General features: G+C 37.7%; 1 protein-coding gene across 18 annotated transcripts in view; it reads right to left on the reverse strand.

Moving 5' to 3' along the window:
* CAMK2D (calcium/calmodulin dependent protein kinase II delta) overlaps positions 1-19,975 on the reverse strand; it is a 156,329-nt gene that overhangs the window by 91,622 nt on the left and 44,732 nt on the right. For all 18 annotated transcript variants that reach the window (XM_060779031.2, XM_060779029.2, XM_060779043.2 and 15 more), the window contains exon 3: positions 719-778. In XM_060779031.2, coding sequence (XP_060635014.1) covers positions 719-778 — 60 coding nt within the window. The remainder of the gene's footprint in view (positions 1-718; positions 779-19,975) is intronic.

A 19,975-nucleotide genomic window follows, 5' to 3' on the forward strand; every position in this document is an offset into this window, starting at 1 on the left:
ATTTAACTTCACCGACAAGCCAGTGGAACTATGAAAACTATTGTTTCCAGGCAATGATGATGATGATGATGATGATTATTATTATTATTATGCATCAAAATTAGCTAATTGGAAACAGTATTCCTTTTCCTCCAAAGCAAGAACTGTGCAGGATGTGAGAAATCTGCTCATAAATGCCTGTATTCATTTTCTCCCACAAAGGAGAGAAAACTTCAGAAATTGTCTTTGCTTATAGGGAATAAGCTATCAAATATTTATATTCCTATTTCTTTGGTATCTGGGAAGGAGTCCTTGAGAAGTTGTGAAACATTTGCACTTCAAAATATATACTGAGAGGTCTGGAAAAATAAAAACATCTCATAGCTGTGAAAAGTTATTTAATTTTTAAAGAATATGTATAATCCAAAAAACAGACCGGTAATTAGTCATAGCTATAATTTATTGAACCATTCACTTTCTAATCATGGTTTTCAATTGGGTTTATATCAACTATACCAAAGGTTTAGGATTCAAATGAATTGCTAAGCTAAATCATCCAGGAAGATTCCTTTATTATCTGTGTGAAAGGAACAAGACTGGCCTGGGATGCAGACAATATATGAGAAAAGTATATCATATTTATTCAAATATTGCCTGTCTTTTCGATCTTATTTTATGGGATAAATAGTGTGGTCATTCCAATACTTTCTGAATAGTCACATATTCCTTATTTTCTTACCAATATTAGGGTGCTTCAAAAGGCGACAGATTCTAGCTTCTCTTTCCAATTTCTGATGATCTGCAAGAAATAAAAAAACATATTTTAGCAAGAATAAGCATTTTGGGCTGAATTTTATTAGATCTGAGGAACCTCAAACCAAAAACCCATGTAGAGTGAAATAAAATACAATGCAATACAAATGAAACCTTGGGCTATACTGGCACTGTCTACAGCTGATTTTTACTTACTAACTCCGCAATACTAACTTAAAAGGATTTACTGAACTCTAAGTAAATTGAAGCGAAATCATCTCTTAAACTCATTTCAAAATATACTGAGAGTTGGTCTAATATAATGGCAAAAGTGTGAAATGGAGAATTGCTATATCAAATTTTGCTTCAGTTATGAAATTACTTTGTGGACCTGAGAATAAATTGTGTCAGATGGCATAGCCAAAGTATGATTTGATTATCTTCATTTGGGCTCTTGACTCTCTTCTTCTTTTCCCTATAACCTTTCCCCCCATTCAGTCAACACAATCTGTTGTAACAATTGAGTTAGGAGATTATCTCTATAGGGGAAGTGCACATTACAATTTAAGAGCCTAACTGATCATGCAAAAGGTTGATCCATTGTTAGGAATGCTTTCAGAGAGAAGTTCTCCAGACATGGGCAGCATAGGGCCAAGGTTTTCAAGGACACTTGAACCTACTCTTTCTTCGTGCAACCTTAAAATGAGCAAAGACGGGTAATGGTTTACAGTAATCATTGTTTACTTTATTTGGACATTATGAAAACCCAGAGTTATTATGACAAGGAGAAAACCAAAATAGTTAAGGTAAAATTCTGAAAACCAAATAAAGGTTTCACCATGTTAACAAACCAAGGGTTTCCTCTTTAGCTGAAACCAAAAATGGATTAACATGGGAGCAATATTCAGAGCCCTCCACATATTTTGTGAATCCTGGACACCCTCTACCATCCAAGGTGTGAGTGAACAGTAAACAAGATCAACCACAGACTGGTGCACTTCCAGACATGCCTAAAATTTGTACAGAAATGGGTTATAAAGTAACTTGCTTTGATGTGGGTTCTAGTCCCCACCTCCTCTCACAACCCCGAGATTTTTCTCCTGGGATGGCTACATGCTATTCTGACTGAAATCGGGATAGCATGAAGTCACCCCAAAGCCCCCAATTTTTCCCCAAACTAACTGACAAAGTCGCTAGCCTCCAAGGAGCCTCTCCTTGCATTCTCCTGATGCAAGAAAATGATGCCTGAAGAGATGGGGGGGGGGGCGTGAGGAGGAAAATTCTTCTCAACCCCCCCCCCCCCCCGTGTCTTCACACATCACTTTCTCATGCCAGGAGGATTTGACATGCTCCATGGGGACCAGGGGAGGGGGAGGGTGCCTGGGTAGTGGCCTGGGGAGGGGGCGGGTGCCCTTCTGCATCTTTGGGATCCAGGAGTCCTAAGGTGAAAAATGTTTGTGGAAACTCACCCCTGGGAAATATGTGATGTGTCCTGGTAGTGAATCCCTACAGGTCCAGCACCTCATTAGACCCAGACCTTTCATAAAGATCCAGATCTAATGAGGTGTTTAATTAATCCAGAATAAACCAGGGAAACTTTGGTTTGCTCCACATTAATGCACTTTTACCAGAGGCATTGTTTGGACGCCTCCAATAAAACTGAAACAGTTCCTGCGTTTTGGGCCTGTCTAGACGGGCCCTTAGAAGACACCATGAAGCATTTCTCTTCTATAATGCAAGGCACATGCTTTGCTTCAGAAAAAAAAAACATGTTTAAAACATGTGAAGTTTTGATCACTTAATTTAAAAAAAAAACTCTCATTTTGCTCTTGACTGCAGTTAAATGCCTGCCTTTTCCCTTGAACCTACTGAAGGCATAAGCCATCATCAGTACTAGATAAACTATATTAAGGAAGATTCCAAGAACACAATAAAGGGTTGTGGAAAGGCTTACTAATATGACTGTTATTCAGAGCTTGAATAATGACACTATGCTTTCTTCAAATCCTTTCTGCTTTTCAATTTTCCGACTTCAGGCCCTGAAGTTGTTGTTTTTAATTCAAGTACTACAGTACAATATGCAAACGCAGAGTCAAGTTGAGTTATAAGGCAATTATTAAATGTTTCTGAATATCATCTATTTTGCAGAACAGAAGTGGTCTAAACATATTTACTGTCATACCATATAAATAGCCTGAGGTGAAAACAGCAACAACAATAACTTAAAGTCAGGCCGCAGGCCAATATTGGCTCCTGAAACTGGGCCAGCTTGGAACACACCCAGGCATAGTATATTACGAGTTGCAATACAAAGGCCTCAAAGAGAGTCACAATTACTAACGATGGAGCAAAAAATTGAAAGTGATTTATTTTCTGAACTTTAGCCTAATTTTCTGCTTCTTTGAGAAAACCTCATTTTTTTCCCTGTGAGTCATTTGCTATTTAGCAAATAAGCAACCATTCAGTTTCCAGAGGACATTGAGGAGGTGTTGTACCTTACATAGGATATTCAGTTATGCAAAGTAACATTCAGTGACTGACACTGTAGAACAAACTCTCACAAGTATGAAATTTAAGTGGTCACCAAAATCAATAGGCAACTTGAAGACACACACATACATTAGAGAGAAACTCAAAATATTTGTAACTTTGCTTTGGCTCTTCACAGACTTAAGATTATCTTATTACTTTCAAACACCATTTCTAGACTATGGCCCACTTTGATACCTCAAGCCTCAATATTTCTAGCCAAAGGCACTGGGAAACCACTTCTAGTAGTATTTTCCAGGAACTGTAGTTCTGCTTCCCAATCTATATAAATAAAAATGTGATATTCGTTTGTGGGATTAACATAACTTAAAAACCACTGGATAAATTGCCACCAAATTTGGCCACTAACCCAAGGAGTGACCATCATTCAAAAAATTTTGATTTTGTCATTTGGGAGTTGTAGTTGCTGGGATTTATAGTTCACCTACAATCAAAGAGCCTCTTGAACTCTACCAATGATGGAATTAAACCAAACGCAGCACACAAAACTCCCATGACCAACAGAAAACACTAGAAGGGATTGGTGAGCATTGACCTTGAGTTTGGGAGTTGTAGTTCACCTACATCAAGAGAGAACTGTGGACTCAATCAATGATGGATCTGGGCCAAACTTGGCACGAATATTCCATATGCCCAAATGTGAACATTGGTGGAGTTTAGGGAAAATAGATCTTGACATTTGGGAGTTAGTTCACCTACAATTTGGGAGTTGTAGTTACTGAGATTTATAATTCACTTACAATCAAAGAGCATTCTGAACCCCACCAACGACAGAATTGGTCCAAACTTCCCACACAGAACCCCCATGACTAACAGAAAATACTTGAGGCCATCCAGTCCAACTCCCTTCACCAGGGCAAGAAAATGTAATCAAAGCCCTCCTGACAAAGAGCCATCCAGTCATAGATATAGATAGATATATATATGATTCACACACACACACTGATATAGTATCCTAGATTGAAAGGGACCCCTAAAGAAGGACGATTATATGTTGCATGTTCCAGAGTAGGCAAACCAGGCAATCTCCACATCAACACTGACAAAGAAATAGCAAGAAATACTGTTTACCCACAAGCATAAAGAAATTACATATATATACCAACACTTTCTCGTTACTTTATTTTCCAGATCACCAGACTGGGCCACAGCAACGCATGGCAGGGGATGGCTAGTACCTTATAAAACAACTCTGCACTTTTAAAAACAAAACAAAATCCCTCTATTTTTCAAAACCATATGTAACTCCTTGCTGCTTCCTGGTCTCTTCCTCTCTTCCCCACTCCTTTTCTTTGGCAATTTTGGCAATCCAACACAGTTGTCCATCATTGCTTTACATCACAAGTGTCATATCAGCAGAAGGTGCAGAGCTTTACCTAGATGCACTAATCCAGGGATGTCAAACTCATTTTCACTGAGGGCCACATCATCCTTATGTTTGCACTCGTAGGGGCATTTGTAATTATAAGTTTGTATCAGGCATGGGAACATTTCAGTTCTCCAGATGTTTTGGACATCAATTGTGGGAGCTGAAAACCAAAACACATGGAGGACTGAAGTTTGCTCATGTCTGGTATAAATGAAACTATGTTGCCCTAGCACTGAAAGCCTCTTCAGACACATAAAATGATGTGGTGGGCCCTGCGTTTGACCCATGTGCACTAATCAATTTGGCAGCCGATCCCCATCAAACACCTACACATACTAGGGAGGTGTTTTTTATGAGCCGATGCAAATATCTTTTATGATTTGCTTGATGTTGACAACACCATTTCGTACAGGATAAGAATTATGGTAATGTCCTCCCAACCCACCCTTCATGCCTTGCCTAAATGACTCTCTACAGTAGTAATTCTCTATCTGCAAACTTCTGTATCACCAAAAAATAGTATAGCTGTGTGAGTGTTATGTGGGAAGCATTCAGTCCTGTACCTCTACTATGGAAAAGTCTCCCCTAGCAACAAATGCATTATTTGAGCTTTGTGTTGGTCTGTTTTAAATCTAGGATTAGTTCAGCTATGTACAAAACACTCATTTTATTTGAAGCTGTGTTTCCCAACTTTCATCATAAAAGCTTCCAGCATGTGACTATAAACCACAGCACAATAGGAAGTAAAAAGTCATGGAGAGAGGTGCTTCAAAACATAAGAACATCAAACAAGCTCTGTAGGATCAAACTAAGGCCTGTCTAGTACAACATATTGCTTCTCACAGCTTCTAACCAGACGCCCATGGGAAGCCCCACACCATGGTCAAGAGAGAGTATTTCCATTAACACCCTGCACTTTGAGGCATCCTTGTTTGCATTCAATTTTAAAGTTGTTAACACTATATAGAAGCAAAGAATCAACAAATAGTTTTATAGTAGCTTAAGAAGCTTAAGAAGTGATACTGAATCTCATTTACACTGCAATCATTTCATAGCTTGGGGGAAAAAATCCTATTTTACTGATCATGCTGGCTGGGAGAGTTGGCAAGTTAGAGTGCAAAAAACCAAGTTTTCCAAGCTCTGATATCCATAAATATCAAAGTCCAAGAAATTTAAGTCCAGTTGAATACAACAATATTTGCTTTTAGCATAAGATCAGAGCCTGAAATCAATTTTTAAATCTATTTTGAAATGTTATTAGAAGTAGAAATGTGAATATATATAGTATTATCTAAAAGGAGTAGGAAAACAAGGAGTAAAAATTAAGAGGCAATGAGTGTTAGATTTCTAGAATAGTTCCAGCAGTTGTATGTCTAACATGTATTTATTAGTTGAGATTTGTAGGTTAAGGTGATTTGTGTTAGATGTAATAGTTTTAGTATTATATCTTATGAAATTTTGCTTTTTTGTGTTGTCTTTGTTCTTTCTACTTTTTTCTTTTAGTTTTGAATAAAAATGAATTAAAAATCTTCTTTTAAAGAGATAAAAATGGAATATAAATCAATTTGTTAAACAGCTGAACAGTGCCCTATCCTTAAAACCCAGATAAAGAACTCTTGTGGTTCTTCTGAAAAGTGAGGCTTAGTGCTGAGTTTTTAAAAATACCAAGTTCTCTGGCTGTGATACAACCATCGAGAATCGTTCTCTAAAGGCCTTGTGTAAACATGGCAGATGAGGCTAATCCCAGACTTTGTAGTGAAACACATGAGAGGAATAACAATTTTACAAGATTTGAAACATTTTATGAGTAAATGCAATAAACCCACTCTTCAATTAATTAGTGCTTTCAGCATCCATGTTATCCCTATGCATTTCCTCTTCTGTTTATAGTGAGTTAACACAATTTAACAGACCACTCTTTGGGATTTATTTATTTATTATTATTTATTTATTTCTTGCATTTATTGACCGCCACTCTCAGCCCTAGGGCGACTCGTGGCGGTGAACAACAACATAGAAAGACAGTGTACAATAAATCACGACAATACATAACAAAACTACTACTACATAACATATACTTGATATATATAACAGTCCAGTGAAACATCCCAATTTCTCATATTTTGGATGTCATTTTGTAGTCCAGATTCATTAGAATTCTATAACACTCAGAAATAGCCCTCTGTGCTAATTTTTAAAATAAATAAATACCAAACAACACATTAATTCAGAGGCTAGCTTATTGCACAACACTCCAGTAATTTATCTTGTTTTGACAGGACATAGATCATTAATGTAAATCCTAGTAAAATATTCTCTAAAAGAAACTGGGAGAAGAGGGACAAAATATACGCCAGGTTCTTCTACTTTCTGGCAGCAGAAAATAAGAACTTGAGTAGGTCAAAATAAAAAAATAAACCTTTTTTTCTTATTGCTTTTTCATTCGTAGGGCTGTATGTTGATTTAAAATTGATTCCATTCCATTAAAAGTAAATAAAAGAAAGTGTCAATTTACAGCACTGCAGGCATTTCAGGTATGGGAGGCTTCCTATGCTGGAGGAAGAGAAAAGATAAAGAAGATATAACTTTAAAAGGGGGGATATATTGTCTAAAATAAATGTGTAAGCCTGGTTTTTACCAAAGTTTGAAGCAGAGGTGGTTATGCTATGGAACCCAGTGAACTGCAGTTGTCATTTTGGGCTCTGCTGGAGTGATTAGGATGACCTAGAAGTTATGCTTCTTTATTTTTGGTTGCCATTTTTAGGAATTTTAAGGCTGTTTTGGGATGGGACAAGGAAAATAGGTTGACACCCTAATTCTCCCTTCCCATTTCAGATCAAAATCAGACAGAGCAATATTACAAGCTTTCCTACCTGTGTCCATTTCAATTTTTTATACCATCTCAGAGATTATCTCTTGCCAGCTCCCTCCAAACAGACTTGTCCCTTCCCTTGAACCTGAAGCAATGTGTGTGGGGAAAGAGGGAATTTTAACTCTCTTCTGTTACCTCAGGTAACATTATCCTGGGGCACAGGGGACTACAGGACATATTGCTCCCCCAGGGGCATATGCAATTGCATTATGAGGTGACAGAGAAAAAGAAGACAAAATACTTCACTCCTTTCTTCTCCCTTTATACCCCCACTGCTGTACTCACTGTTACTGATCCCTCAAAGCACTGATTCCCCAAACTTTGGTCTTCAGATGGTTTTGACTTTAGCTACCAGAATTCCTGTTAGCTTAACTCTCTGGGGCTTCGGGGAGTTGTAGTCCAAAATAACTGGAGGCCAAAGTTTGGGAACCACAACCTTAAAATAAGGGAAGGGTGGGATGTGTTGGAGGGTGGTGGCAGGGATGTGAAATGGCAGGAAGGTAGGCATCTTTTTCTGAAGAATAAAGCAAAATCTGAGACCCTCTCATTTATTGTGCATGGGATGAATTTCAAGATGGACTTCAGTCACTGTCCACCCTGTGTCATTAAGTCTGTATCAATTATTGTCCAAAACAATAGGTACCACCTCCTAACTCATGCCTAACATGAAGTAGGTGATATCTATCACCACTCTTGTTATAACAATCTGTGTTTTGTAGTGAGTGCCTATAAATATAATTCTAAACAGTTTCAGGAAGAAGAGAAGAGCTTAATCCACAACTGACTGGGCTCCCCCGCCCCTTTATGTACCTGCTCTCCATTACCTGAATGCTAAAATGGATGTCAGAGATAACTTGTTCCCTCAGCACTGAACACAAAAAGTTGATTGGAACCTATCTCTCATTGAGAATAATATGGAAAACTGTAGCCATCCTAATATTGACAAAAGCACCAAGCAGTAACAAAATATTACTGTATATAGTAAGTTAAGCTAAAGAGTACTTCAATTCCTAATCCACTAGACATATTAAACTACATGCTAGATTTGAATGTTGAGATTACTATAAATCACTTCTCTGGACAAATATTTGAAAGCAAAACTGCAGTCCAGATGCTTAAACCACAGCATGCATGCACATACACATACACACACCTCGTTCCACTTTCAACAAAAATGCATAGCTTTTGTCTGACTTTTGAGGGCATCTATCTATCTATCTATCTATCTATCTATCTATCTATGACTTACTTGAACACTGTTTGAGAGCCTCTGCACATGCACACATATCCAAAATTGCCATTTAATTCATCAGTTTGAGAAAATATTAATGGCAAGAAGCACAAGCTTTCATTTAGCTTCATGGAACTGCCTGTATAAATCTTTGGGATTTTTTTTAAAGAATGGGTAGAGATTACTATTTGAAAGGACTAGGGTGGATTTAGGGGTTATAAAAGTGGGGTCTAGGTTTGTATACACCCTGAAGGCTGCACTTTTCTTTCCCCCATCTATTGCTACTCTTTTAACAGTCTGAAATGAACTCCTGCTGGGGTATTCATTTGAAATACATGGTAGCAAACTATTGCCAAACTGAAATTGAATCCAGACAAGACAGAGGTCCTCCTGGTCAGATGTAAGGCAAATCAGGGTATAGGGTGGCAAAACTTGTGTTGGATGGGTAACACTCCCTCTGAAATCACAGGTCCGCAGCTTAGGGGTCCTCTTGGACTCATTGCTAAACCTGGAGGCTCAGGTTTCAGCCGTGGCCAGCAGGGCCTTTGCACAATTAAAACTTGTATGTCAGCTGCGACTGCACTTTGAGAAGTCAGACTTGGCTATAGTGGTCCATGCCTTGGAGACATCCCACCTAGACTATTGTAATGGGCTGTACATGGGGTTGGCCCTGAAGAGTACCTGGAAACTTCAACTAGTCCAAAGGGCTGCAGCCAGGCTGTTCACAGGTGCTGGACCCAGGAAGTGCACAACTCCTCTGCTACAGCACCTTCACTGATTGCCACTTTGTTTCTGAGCTCAAATCAAGGTGCTGGTTTTGACCTCTAAAACCCTAAACAGTTCAGGTCCGCATTTCCTCATACCAACCTGCCTGATCACTAAGATCATCAGCGGAGGCCAGTCCCAAATGCGGTTGGGTGGCAACGAGGCCACCAAGCCTTTGGAATACCCTTTCCAAGGAAATTAGAACTGCACCCTCTCTAAAAGCAGCTGAAAACCTTTCTGTTTAGGCAAGCCTTCAGCAAAATGTCAGGAAAGCTAACTTTATCGACTGGAGTGAAGTGCAATACTACCCGACAAAATACCACATTAATGTATGTTGTTTTTAAAATGCTTATTTATGTTTATTGACTGTTCTGTGTGATTTATACATGTGTTGGATTGCTGCTGCTTTGTATGATGTTTAATATGTTGGGAGCCACTTTGAGTCCCTTTGTGAGAGAAAAATTGGTTATAAATAAAGAATTATTATTATTATATCTAACTGCCCTATTTTTAAATCTTTTGGATTAAAAAATTGACAAAACAAACCATTTTCGGACTTCTGTTATTCAAGCTTTAAAAGCAAGCTTGGTTATTCACACCACAGCACTGCATTCTCAAGGTCCTTTGGTCTAGAAGGCTGTGCTGCCTGAATTGTTTCAAATGGAAAGAACAGACCCCATGATCCCATCCATCCAAACTTCTAGAAGGCTAGTGTTGGAGAACATTAGCTCTTGGATCTGTTACAAGTTATGTTCTTGCCTGAACCAAATGTTTTCGTAAGCATCACCTTCTCCTAGGGAAACATTTGAAACTGCCTTCTTTGTTTTCTTCTTTCTTGAGGGGGCAGGGGAAAGTCTATGTATCCAAAAAGTAAGACAGTGTTCTAATATAACAATTACTACAGACATTAAGACAAAGTGTTTTCCTCTTCAGAGGAGAGCAAATCTTTTTAATGTTTCCTGTTTCGAAGTGCACGTCAGGTAGCCTTTAATCCCAGGCCAGCTTTCCTGTAGATCCTACAAAAGCATAATGGATGTTTTTATGCAACAAAGAGATGCCACAGTAAGAGCCCATTTTCTTTCCTGGGCTATTGGATGAAAACATCACCAGACCTCAAATTAGGGCACCAAATATACCTCAAGTTATTTTTGTGCATTGGCCATTGATAGAACTTCCTATTGAACCAGTCTTTGCAAAATTAGGGCTATTGAATTAATTCTGGCAGGAAATACTTTTTGGCGTTAAATGTTTATTCTAGATTCTAAATATTTTGGATGCGTCTACACTGTAGAATTAGTGCAGTTTGACACCACTTTAACTGCCACTGGAATTTGTAATTGCCACTGCCACTGGAATTCGTAATTTGGCTCAATGCCACTGGAATTCGTAATTTGGTAAGGCACCAGTACCTTCTGGCAGAGAAGGCTAAAGGCTGTGTCAAACTGCAAATCCCAGAATCCCATAGCATCGAGTCATGGTAGTTTAAGCAGTGTCAAACTGCATTAGTTCCATAGTGTTAATGCACCTTTTTCTTTTGTTTTTAAAGGAAAGGTAATTCTATTCAATGTACTAAGAGCTCTGTAGACAAAGTGGATGGGAAGGCCTGGGAAAAAAATCCTGGAAACCCTTTCCCCCATTTTTTTCTGTTCTCTCTCACTCTCCCCATCCCCGCCTCAATTTCTCCAGTTTTTTCCAGGCCTTCCCATCTCTAGGATAGGGTAGCCTATATAAGAAAGAAAAAACATAATACAATCCAATAAAACCACTATCACTTAAAATAGAAATAACATGAAAGTAGCTACAACAATAATGTTTCAAAACCAGAGGATAAGCACAAAAACAGCCAGAAGGTGGTTGCTTAGAGGGGTCTCTTATGCAAGAGAATCAGGAGTTTGGGGGTTAGTAAAACACAAAACCTCTCTTGATTGACCCAACCTACTGAATCACAATGTGTGTAGATTTAAAAAGATGTCTCTAGCTGTTTTAAGATTTGCTCATTTGTCAAAAATATATTATGCACAATTTTAAATTATATTTTAAAATCATGTCTAATATGTATGTAGAAGGCATAGAAATCTTGCAATACTTATTTTTATCCCTTGCTCAGCACTACAAACAGGCCACAAGTGTTCCTTCACTTTAGTGATAGAAAACTGAGACAGCTCCAACTGACACCAAAGCAATCTATTCTGCCATGGCTGAGAGAGGATGAAAAATATGCATATATTAAAAATGAACTGTCATTAGGTTATGCATCTAAGGAGAAATCACTAAAACATTTAGAACTATAAATAATAGTCACAAAGAATACTAGTGTAAGTCTTCATGTATAAGTTGAACTCATGTATAAATCAAGGGTAGGTTTTGGAGCCAAATGGAGGGGCCAACCATTCCTAGCCACCACTATCATTTTCTCGCCCAGGCATTAAAAAAGGCCAGGAATGCTGCCATGGGGGAGAGTTTGGTGCTTCACCTGGGATGGATGAAGTTCTAATATTTCACCAGTTACTCAGAGAAGGGGACGGCTTTTAAAAAGATATATACGTTTTATAGTACTCAGAGGATTGGTGGACAAATCAACCCAGTTTTTTTAAAACTTGATTTTCTGATTTATACATGGGGGCATAGGGTAAGTCACAGGAAGAGTTCATTCAAGCCAATGATTTATTTATACTTTAGAACATGATAGGAAAGAACTAGTCCAGAAACCACATTAGGCACACCTGAGAATTTTGTATATCACATAACTTCTTCTACATTCCTAAGCAAGGCAACCAAGTATAAAAGCAAAACAATTATGGGACTTTAAGATTAAAATCAACAAATAGCTAGAGCAGTGGTTCTCAACCTGTGGGTCCCCTGCTGTTTTGGTCTTCAACTCCCAGAAATGCTAACAGCTGGCAAACTGGCTGGGATTTCTGTGAGTTGTAGGCCAAAACATATGAGGACCCACAAGTTGAGAACCACTGAGTCAGAGTTTCCATTATAGTTCTGGCAGTTCTGGGGGAAAGCAGAACCAGAGAGAAGACAAAAAGAGAGCAAGATTATGAACTATCTAGACCAGCAAATTGGGAATCAGCCCCATTGGGAAAAGAAAACAATGTTGGTTCCAGTAATTATAGGTTTTGTGGAAGCAATTCCAAATGAACTGTTGGTATCTGAATTAAATTCCTGCATATAGGATCCCAATAGCATAATTGTAAAACCAACACTGCTTAGAAAATGTCACATGATCTGATAACAAATTGATTCTTATATTTTTGGATAGTATCCCAATCATTCATGGTCCAAAACTCTACTTGTAACACAGGGTAATCTTTTAAAATCATCATTATCACCCTTCACCCAACAGTTCTTCCATTCCTCTCACTCCACAATACTCTGTTTTACATTTCTTGTCCTATAACCTCTGTGATGCTTTAATTACCGTTTCTAGCTTCTGAATATTCACACTCCAAAGAAGATTCAAATTCCAGTTCAGAAAACGCTAATGCAATTTCCAGTTCCAGAAATAACATCTGAGCAAAAAGATGGTTCTCGGTGACATTGATTCCAAAAATAAATGTTGCACAGATGAGAACGTGAGGCCAGCCTTCCCAATTATTCCCTCCAGCAGATTGAAAAAACTGCAGTTTTGTTCATTGTGTATCCTAGCCAAGAAATTCTTTATAGTTTTTTAACCACGAGTTCATTGACTGGTATTCTTGTTGGAGCATGGCTCATTTCCCTTTGTGGACTATTCTATTAATTGAAAACTAAAAACTTTTTGAAAGGTTGACATCCCCCAGTTGATTTTTCAGCACCGGGACTACCAATTTATATATTTAAGAACAAAACGTTGTGGATAAAAGTTAGACCCTGTAGGGAATAGCAGAAGATAAACAGTCAAAACAAAAATTCTTAGAGGTTATGCATCTTGGCTGGGAAAGCTCTTGTTTCTTTCTGTCACATGCCGGCTGGCTACATTGAGCCTTCCTCAAAATGACAGTCATCTATATGACCAAATGTATTATTGGCATCTCTATCCTATACCTTGAGGGAAATCCTAGAAGAAGAGATTAACTGATAATGAATAGTAGTTTGTTTATTGTTAAGACCCCCCCCCCTTCACAAACACACATCTATTCCAGTATCAGTTTACTCATAAAAATTACAGAATACCCTACAACTAATCCTTAATCATAGGCAGATCCACAATAATGCTACATAAGAGATTTGTTGGAGAACATAATTTTCAGGGCATCTTTGCAGTTCCCCCTGATCTTCAGTACAGTAATGCAAAAATGTCTCCCCAACCCTTGGCACCAATTAGATCTTTCATTTGGAGCCAAGAAATATAGATAAATTGTAACTCCACTAAACTAGTTGCCAAAATTCACTCTTCTAGAGTCCTGTGATTCAGACAGAGAGGAAGCAGTAGATTGCCAGTAAGCAATATGGGTAGGAATTGCTAATCATTAATCAATTGTTAGATGAAAGGCAGTGGTATCTCTTTCCAACAATGAAACACTTGATATTCACCCAATCCTACCGTAAACATGATGCATCATTCATGGCTTACTAACTTCAGGAGTTTATATTTAACAAGGATCATTTACCATTGGATTGAATGCTTTGGCTGAAATTAATTGGAAGGTTTGGCTATTGCAAACGATTACCTACTATACTTTGCATTTTCTTCATTCTAGCCCAACACAAAGGTAGTCCAACATAGTTCTGCAAGGATGCCAGAGACCTCTGGAATACTTTGTCAAAGGTTTGTGACCTTTGGGTGTTATTCTTTCATTTCCACAGAAATAATGATAAGACAACTATTAATTAGATTATTTAATGTTTTCTGATTCATTGATAACTAAGAAGTGATAAATGGCATGGAAGATATAGGCTGGCATCTTGTTAATGGCATAGTCATAAATAAGTCAATCTTATTTTTATAAAGCTGAAAAGGAGGCATAACCAGTTGGATTGAGTTGATGTGGTCCAAAACATTTCTATATATCAAACATACATACTGCTATGATGCCACTAGATGCAGCTCCCTGGCAGAATCTTGCTGGCAGTGTTGATTCTAATTGTCACATGGCTGGGCATCCTATTGTTATCTCTCTAGAAATAGTTTTGCCAGCAAGGTTTTGCAAGGGAGTTGTAGCACAGCAGTCGTCTCAATGCGCTCTCAACCCATTCATTGTCTGGACACCAAAAACATTTGGTAGTAATTGCTGCCTGATTCCAGATATGAATGAGGCAATAAAGCTAAGCTAAAACTGACTCCAGGTGCCAGGCACACCACAATGGTGGCAGAAACGTTATGTGTATGAGTGTATGCATGTGTATGCTCAAGCATGTACATCTACACACATTTTAATATAGACACAGCAGAAGGTCCGTGTGACCAATATATGTGATAACATTGCCTATATATGAAGATAGAATTGTGAACAAGCTTATTTTCCACATCAATTACCCTAATAAAATAAGAAAAGGGGACAAATCTTTAAATCATATTTCCAGTAAAGCTCCTATTGACTTATGACCTCACTGTAGATATTAGGGCTGGGCAACCACGGAAAAATTTGTTTCTAAACTCGATTCGTTTTTTGGGGTTTTTTGCGTTTCGATATTTAAAAGAATTCCGAAATTTTTCTTTAAAAAAGTTCGATATTTACGAAATTTCATAAAATTACGAAACAATATGAAACGAATACGAAACGAATACGAATCGATTCGTTAATGGCGGACGCGACCGCGCAATACGCTAAAAAACCTCCATATGGGACAGGGGGAACTTTTGAAGCTTCCCTCTCCCTCTGTTGTTGACTGTTGGTGTGATATTTATAATTTTTTTTCACTGATTAAACAAACAACAGCTATAAAACTTGCCCCAGACATGCGGAAATAATAACGAAACGTTTTCGAAATGATTTCGAAACGAATACGAAACGAATACGAAGCAATTACGAAACGAATTGAAAAATTCGTTTTGTTTTTTAGATGCTCCTGAATGGTTCAATATCGCTTCGTTATCAAAAAAAATAACGAATTTTTAACGAATTATGAAATTACAAAACGAAACCGCCCAGCCCTAGTAGATATGGTTCACACCTTTGTAAATTTTGACTCATACCAAAATAATTTAGGTTCGATTACTTCTTTGCTATTGTAATTATAACTTATTCCAACATTCTAAGTTCTCACTTCTTCCAGAATATGATACACAAGAGATGACTCAACAATTCACATTGGAGTACAAGAAATTTAGTGCACAAATGGCACTGAAGGAACTTGGAAAAACAGGTTTCTTGGCAATTTGTTGTTTATTTTTGAAGTCTACATGTGAAATGAATATTGAATAAAATATTCACAAATAATGGCTGATTTAATAATGCTTAATTCTAGGTATACAGCAAATTCTACTGAACACAGAAGGGTTTTGGCTGAGTAAACATGTGCAGGGTTGTATTCTTATCTCAGTCTGACACTGAACTGTGTGGCCCTTCTGGGCCTGGGTTTTCTGAGCCTGAGCATGATTTTAGGCAGGATGACAAGGAGACTGATGGGTTGCAGATTTCTGTACATGCTCCAGATAGGGCTGATAGTGTGCCTTCTGAAGAAGAAACAGCAAACCTGTTTGCCGAAGAAAGGAATGTGTCTTTAGATAGTGAAATCCCACAAGTGCAGCTGGAGACTCCTTTCGGTTCCCAGAGTGATTCAGCCCAGTTGGGCCGAGATAAGGAATTTGAAGATAGTGAATTAATAAGCAGACAGGACCGTTTGCAATGAAGAGTCTGCCGAAGTGCACGCCTTGCTAGCAAGAGGGAAGCCAAAGGTCAACACAATGCCTTCATGTTTGGGAGGGTTATTTAATGGTGTAGCTGACAGACATTTGTTGTCAGTTCAATGTTACTTCTTTTCCGTTAACTGCTGTGGAATAGCCTCGGCTTTTGTGGACCGCTTCTGGCTTATTGAAGACTGGGTTTCTGTTCCTGATTTTACCTGTTTGTTATGGACTCTTGTTTGATTATTGCTAAGGGATTAAGCTTCATGTTTCTGCCTGTGGATCCTGGAAACCTTGCCTTTGCTTTTAAGACTCTATTTTGCCTTTGGAACTTCTGCAGCTTTATTTCTCTGTTTTGATTTTGCTTTTTCTCAATAAACTATAAAACTACAGCCTTGGTGTGTGTTAGTGTCTTGAGCAAGGTGAAAACTACCCTGAGTGGTGACAAAACCAGCTGCACATTAAATGCCAAATTTGAAGTATTCCATCTCTGAGTTGGGAGAGTGGGGAGTGCAAGTGCTACTAAATATATTTTAGCTCTTCTTAAAGAAGAAAAGGCCATTCTATACATAATAGAGAAATAATACTTAAGACAAGGGGCAGCCACTAAAAAGGCAATATCCAATGTTCTCTCCAATCATATTTGTGAAGATGGTGGTACCTCTCTTGAGGATCTTAATGTCTGGATAGGCTTATAAGAGATGATATCGTCTGTCAGACAACATTGACCTGGTCTTAAGTTCTATAGGGCTTTATAAGCCATAACCAGCATTAGGCACAGAAACAGACCCTAATGGATTAGTGGGGCAGTTGTCAGTACCTATTATCTTGCTAAAGTATGAAAAGAGCGTTAGCTTTTGTTGGTGATGACGTTTTTAAAAATATTAATGCATAATGCAGACAATAGTGTTGAAAATCTGTTCCACTTAATGACTAGTTTTAAAGACAAATTCAGAACAGATGCTGTTGATGAAGCAATGCAAGCTTTAAAAAACTAATTAAAACATTGTGAAGCATTCAACCAAACCAATTAAGCTATGAATCAATTTAATCAATTTAATAATTTCCTAATGGATTAAGAATTTCTCCAGAGATTTCTAGTGGTCACTAGATTCATTATTATTGACTGCACCATCTGTCCCTTAGCAACTAGACTTTCAATGACATCAGGACTACTTGATGGCACTGTGTTGAAACCATGTCAGCATAAATAATGAACTGTTGTTTATTTATTGTTGTTGTTGTGTACCTTCAATTCACTTTTAACTTATGACAACCCTAAACAGAATCTGTCACAGGGTTTTCTTGACAGAATTTGTTCAAGTACATTTGCCCTTGCCTTCCTCTGAGGCTGTTAGAAAGTGTGACTTGCCCAAGGTCACCCATAGGGTTTCCATGGCTGAGCAGAGATTCAAACTGGTCTTCCAGTGACTTACTCCAACACTAGAACCACTGGCTCCTATTGCAAATTACACTTTGTCTGAAAACAAACTTGTAAATTCATTCAACTCAAACCAAAAACAGTTCCATTTTCAAGAACTTCTAGGTATACTCCATAAAGTTTTAACCCAATATTAGTACAGCATGACGTACATATCTACAAAACCATTATAGGAGGTTTTACTTATCCACAGTGTAACTTATTCACTTAGGATTTCCTGTTCTGTATTAGTGATCTTCTCTGGATCTCCATTGGTCATCCTATTTTAAACAATAGTGTTTACTATTATCTGTAGTTTCACATATACATGTCAAGTCTGGGGATATATCCCTTGCAGATATAGGGATATTACTGTACTTGCTGGTGAGAGAACAGGTAATGCAACTCACCAGAATAACCATGTTCAAAGAGTGCCGCAGAGACAGATTTCACATCTTTTCAAACGCATTGTACTTTCTATATGTACGCTTTCTGCACATATATTTACAGAGGGAAAGGGCAGACTGTAGCAAGAGTCCAGGGTAATTGTAACTTTTGTTTCCTGCTTGTAATAAGGGAGAAAACTTCAGAAAGGTGGTCCCTGCCTCCATTCTCTTTCAGGTGCAAAATCTCCCTTCCACTCCTTTACCCCAAAAATAAATAATACACACACACCATGTATATACTGTGAAAGTTGGTCCCTGCCACTAGTAAGGATCCCCCTTCTTAACAGGAGTACTACTGAGTAGAGATCTGTACAATGCAAGATGAATGAATCTGTTCATATCTGCTTCCAATCCCAATTAAGATGAAATAGTTGGGTCCAATCAGGAATGTTGCATGCACTATATGCATGTATGTTGTTTATTGCTGGAATGTATTAATTTCTGAGAGTAAAGGGTTTTTTTTCATGAGGTACCCACTTGATCTGCAAAAGGCATTTTGAAAAGGAGCAATATTAAATATCCACAATGGTTGCAAGCCCTATGGTCTTTTCAGAGATATCAAATTTAGGGTTACGCCCTGCTAAACACACTAAAAGGAGATGCACTGTCAGTTGTATTCTACTATCACATTTTTTTTTAAAAACATGAACTTTCCGGTGACAGCTTATCTGCATGCTATTTATTCTCAACTGACCTGATTTTCATTCTTTTATGTAAATCTTTTTCTCCCTCATTACTATACGTAAATCTCTTCCCTCCCCCCATCTCCTGCGAAATGAAAAGAGGAGTATTAATATTGCAAACAGGTTTCTTGTAATTCTGTCACAAATTCATGTTTAAGAGAAGTAGGAATTCCAATCTGTATTACTTTGAAAGCTTCTGGGTGAAAAAAAGGAGGAATAGGGACAAATGCAATAGCTCAATATATGGATGCATAGCCTAGAAGAAACATGTAGCACTCAATCAATCAGGTTGACAGATAGAAGTGTTCCAACATGCTGCATACTCACAATGAAACAAATTACTAGAGGAGAGATACTAGGCGGTTCACAGGTGTGCACATGGGGACACACACGAAATATTAAGACACCAGAATTTCTATTCGTAAGAGTAAATAAAGGGTAATGAAAAAATGAATGAGCAAAGATATAGATAAGGCTTATCTCTCCTTTCAGGAGTGGATCTAGTTAGTGTTCTTCCAGCTGGTGTTGCTTTACAGTGTTGTTGCTACAAGAAGTTGTCACACATTAATTGGCAATATGTACCTTTGAAATGTACTTATATGCAGAACCGAAATCTGTCATTTCATAGTGATTTACAACATGTTTTTAGTAGAAACTATTCTGTCTTAACCTTCTCTAACAGATAAAATAATTAGGAAATGAGATACTGTGGTATTTAATTCACCTTGGATATACTATGTTTCAGATTTTTTTACCTCCTGCACTTGACAGACTCAAAAATAAATTAAACACAAACTTCCAAAAGTTTTAAGTAGCCTGACAATGAACCCATATACACTCCACACATATACAAACAGGAAATAACGGGGATTTTATAGTCTAGCTCAATTTGTCAGAATAACCTCTACACTGCAAGTGGAGGGTATTTATTTATTTATTACTAATCATTGCCTTCTTGTTATTTCATTATCAGAAATTCCAAAATTAATCCTAATAATGCTTATTCTGTGTTTGCACATAGAAATCTCTAATAATAACAATATCACACAGGAACACATATCTATATCTTGAAAACAAAGAGAGGTAAAATAATAATTAAGAAACATGTGCAATAACAATTTGGAATGGCTAA

This window comes from Anolis sagrei, chromosome 5, assembly GCF_037176765.1.
Source record: "Anolis sagrei isolate rAnoSag1 chromosome 5, rAnoSag1.mat, whole genome shotgun sequence".
Lineage (NCBI taxonomy): Eukaryota > Metazoa > Chordata > Lepidosauria > Squamata > Dactyloidae > Anolis > Anolis sagrei.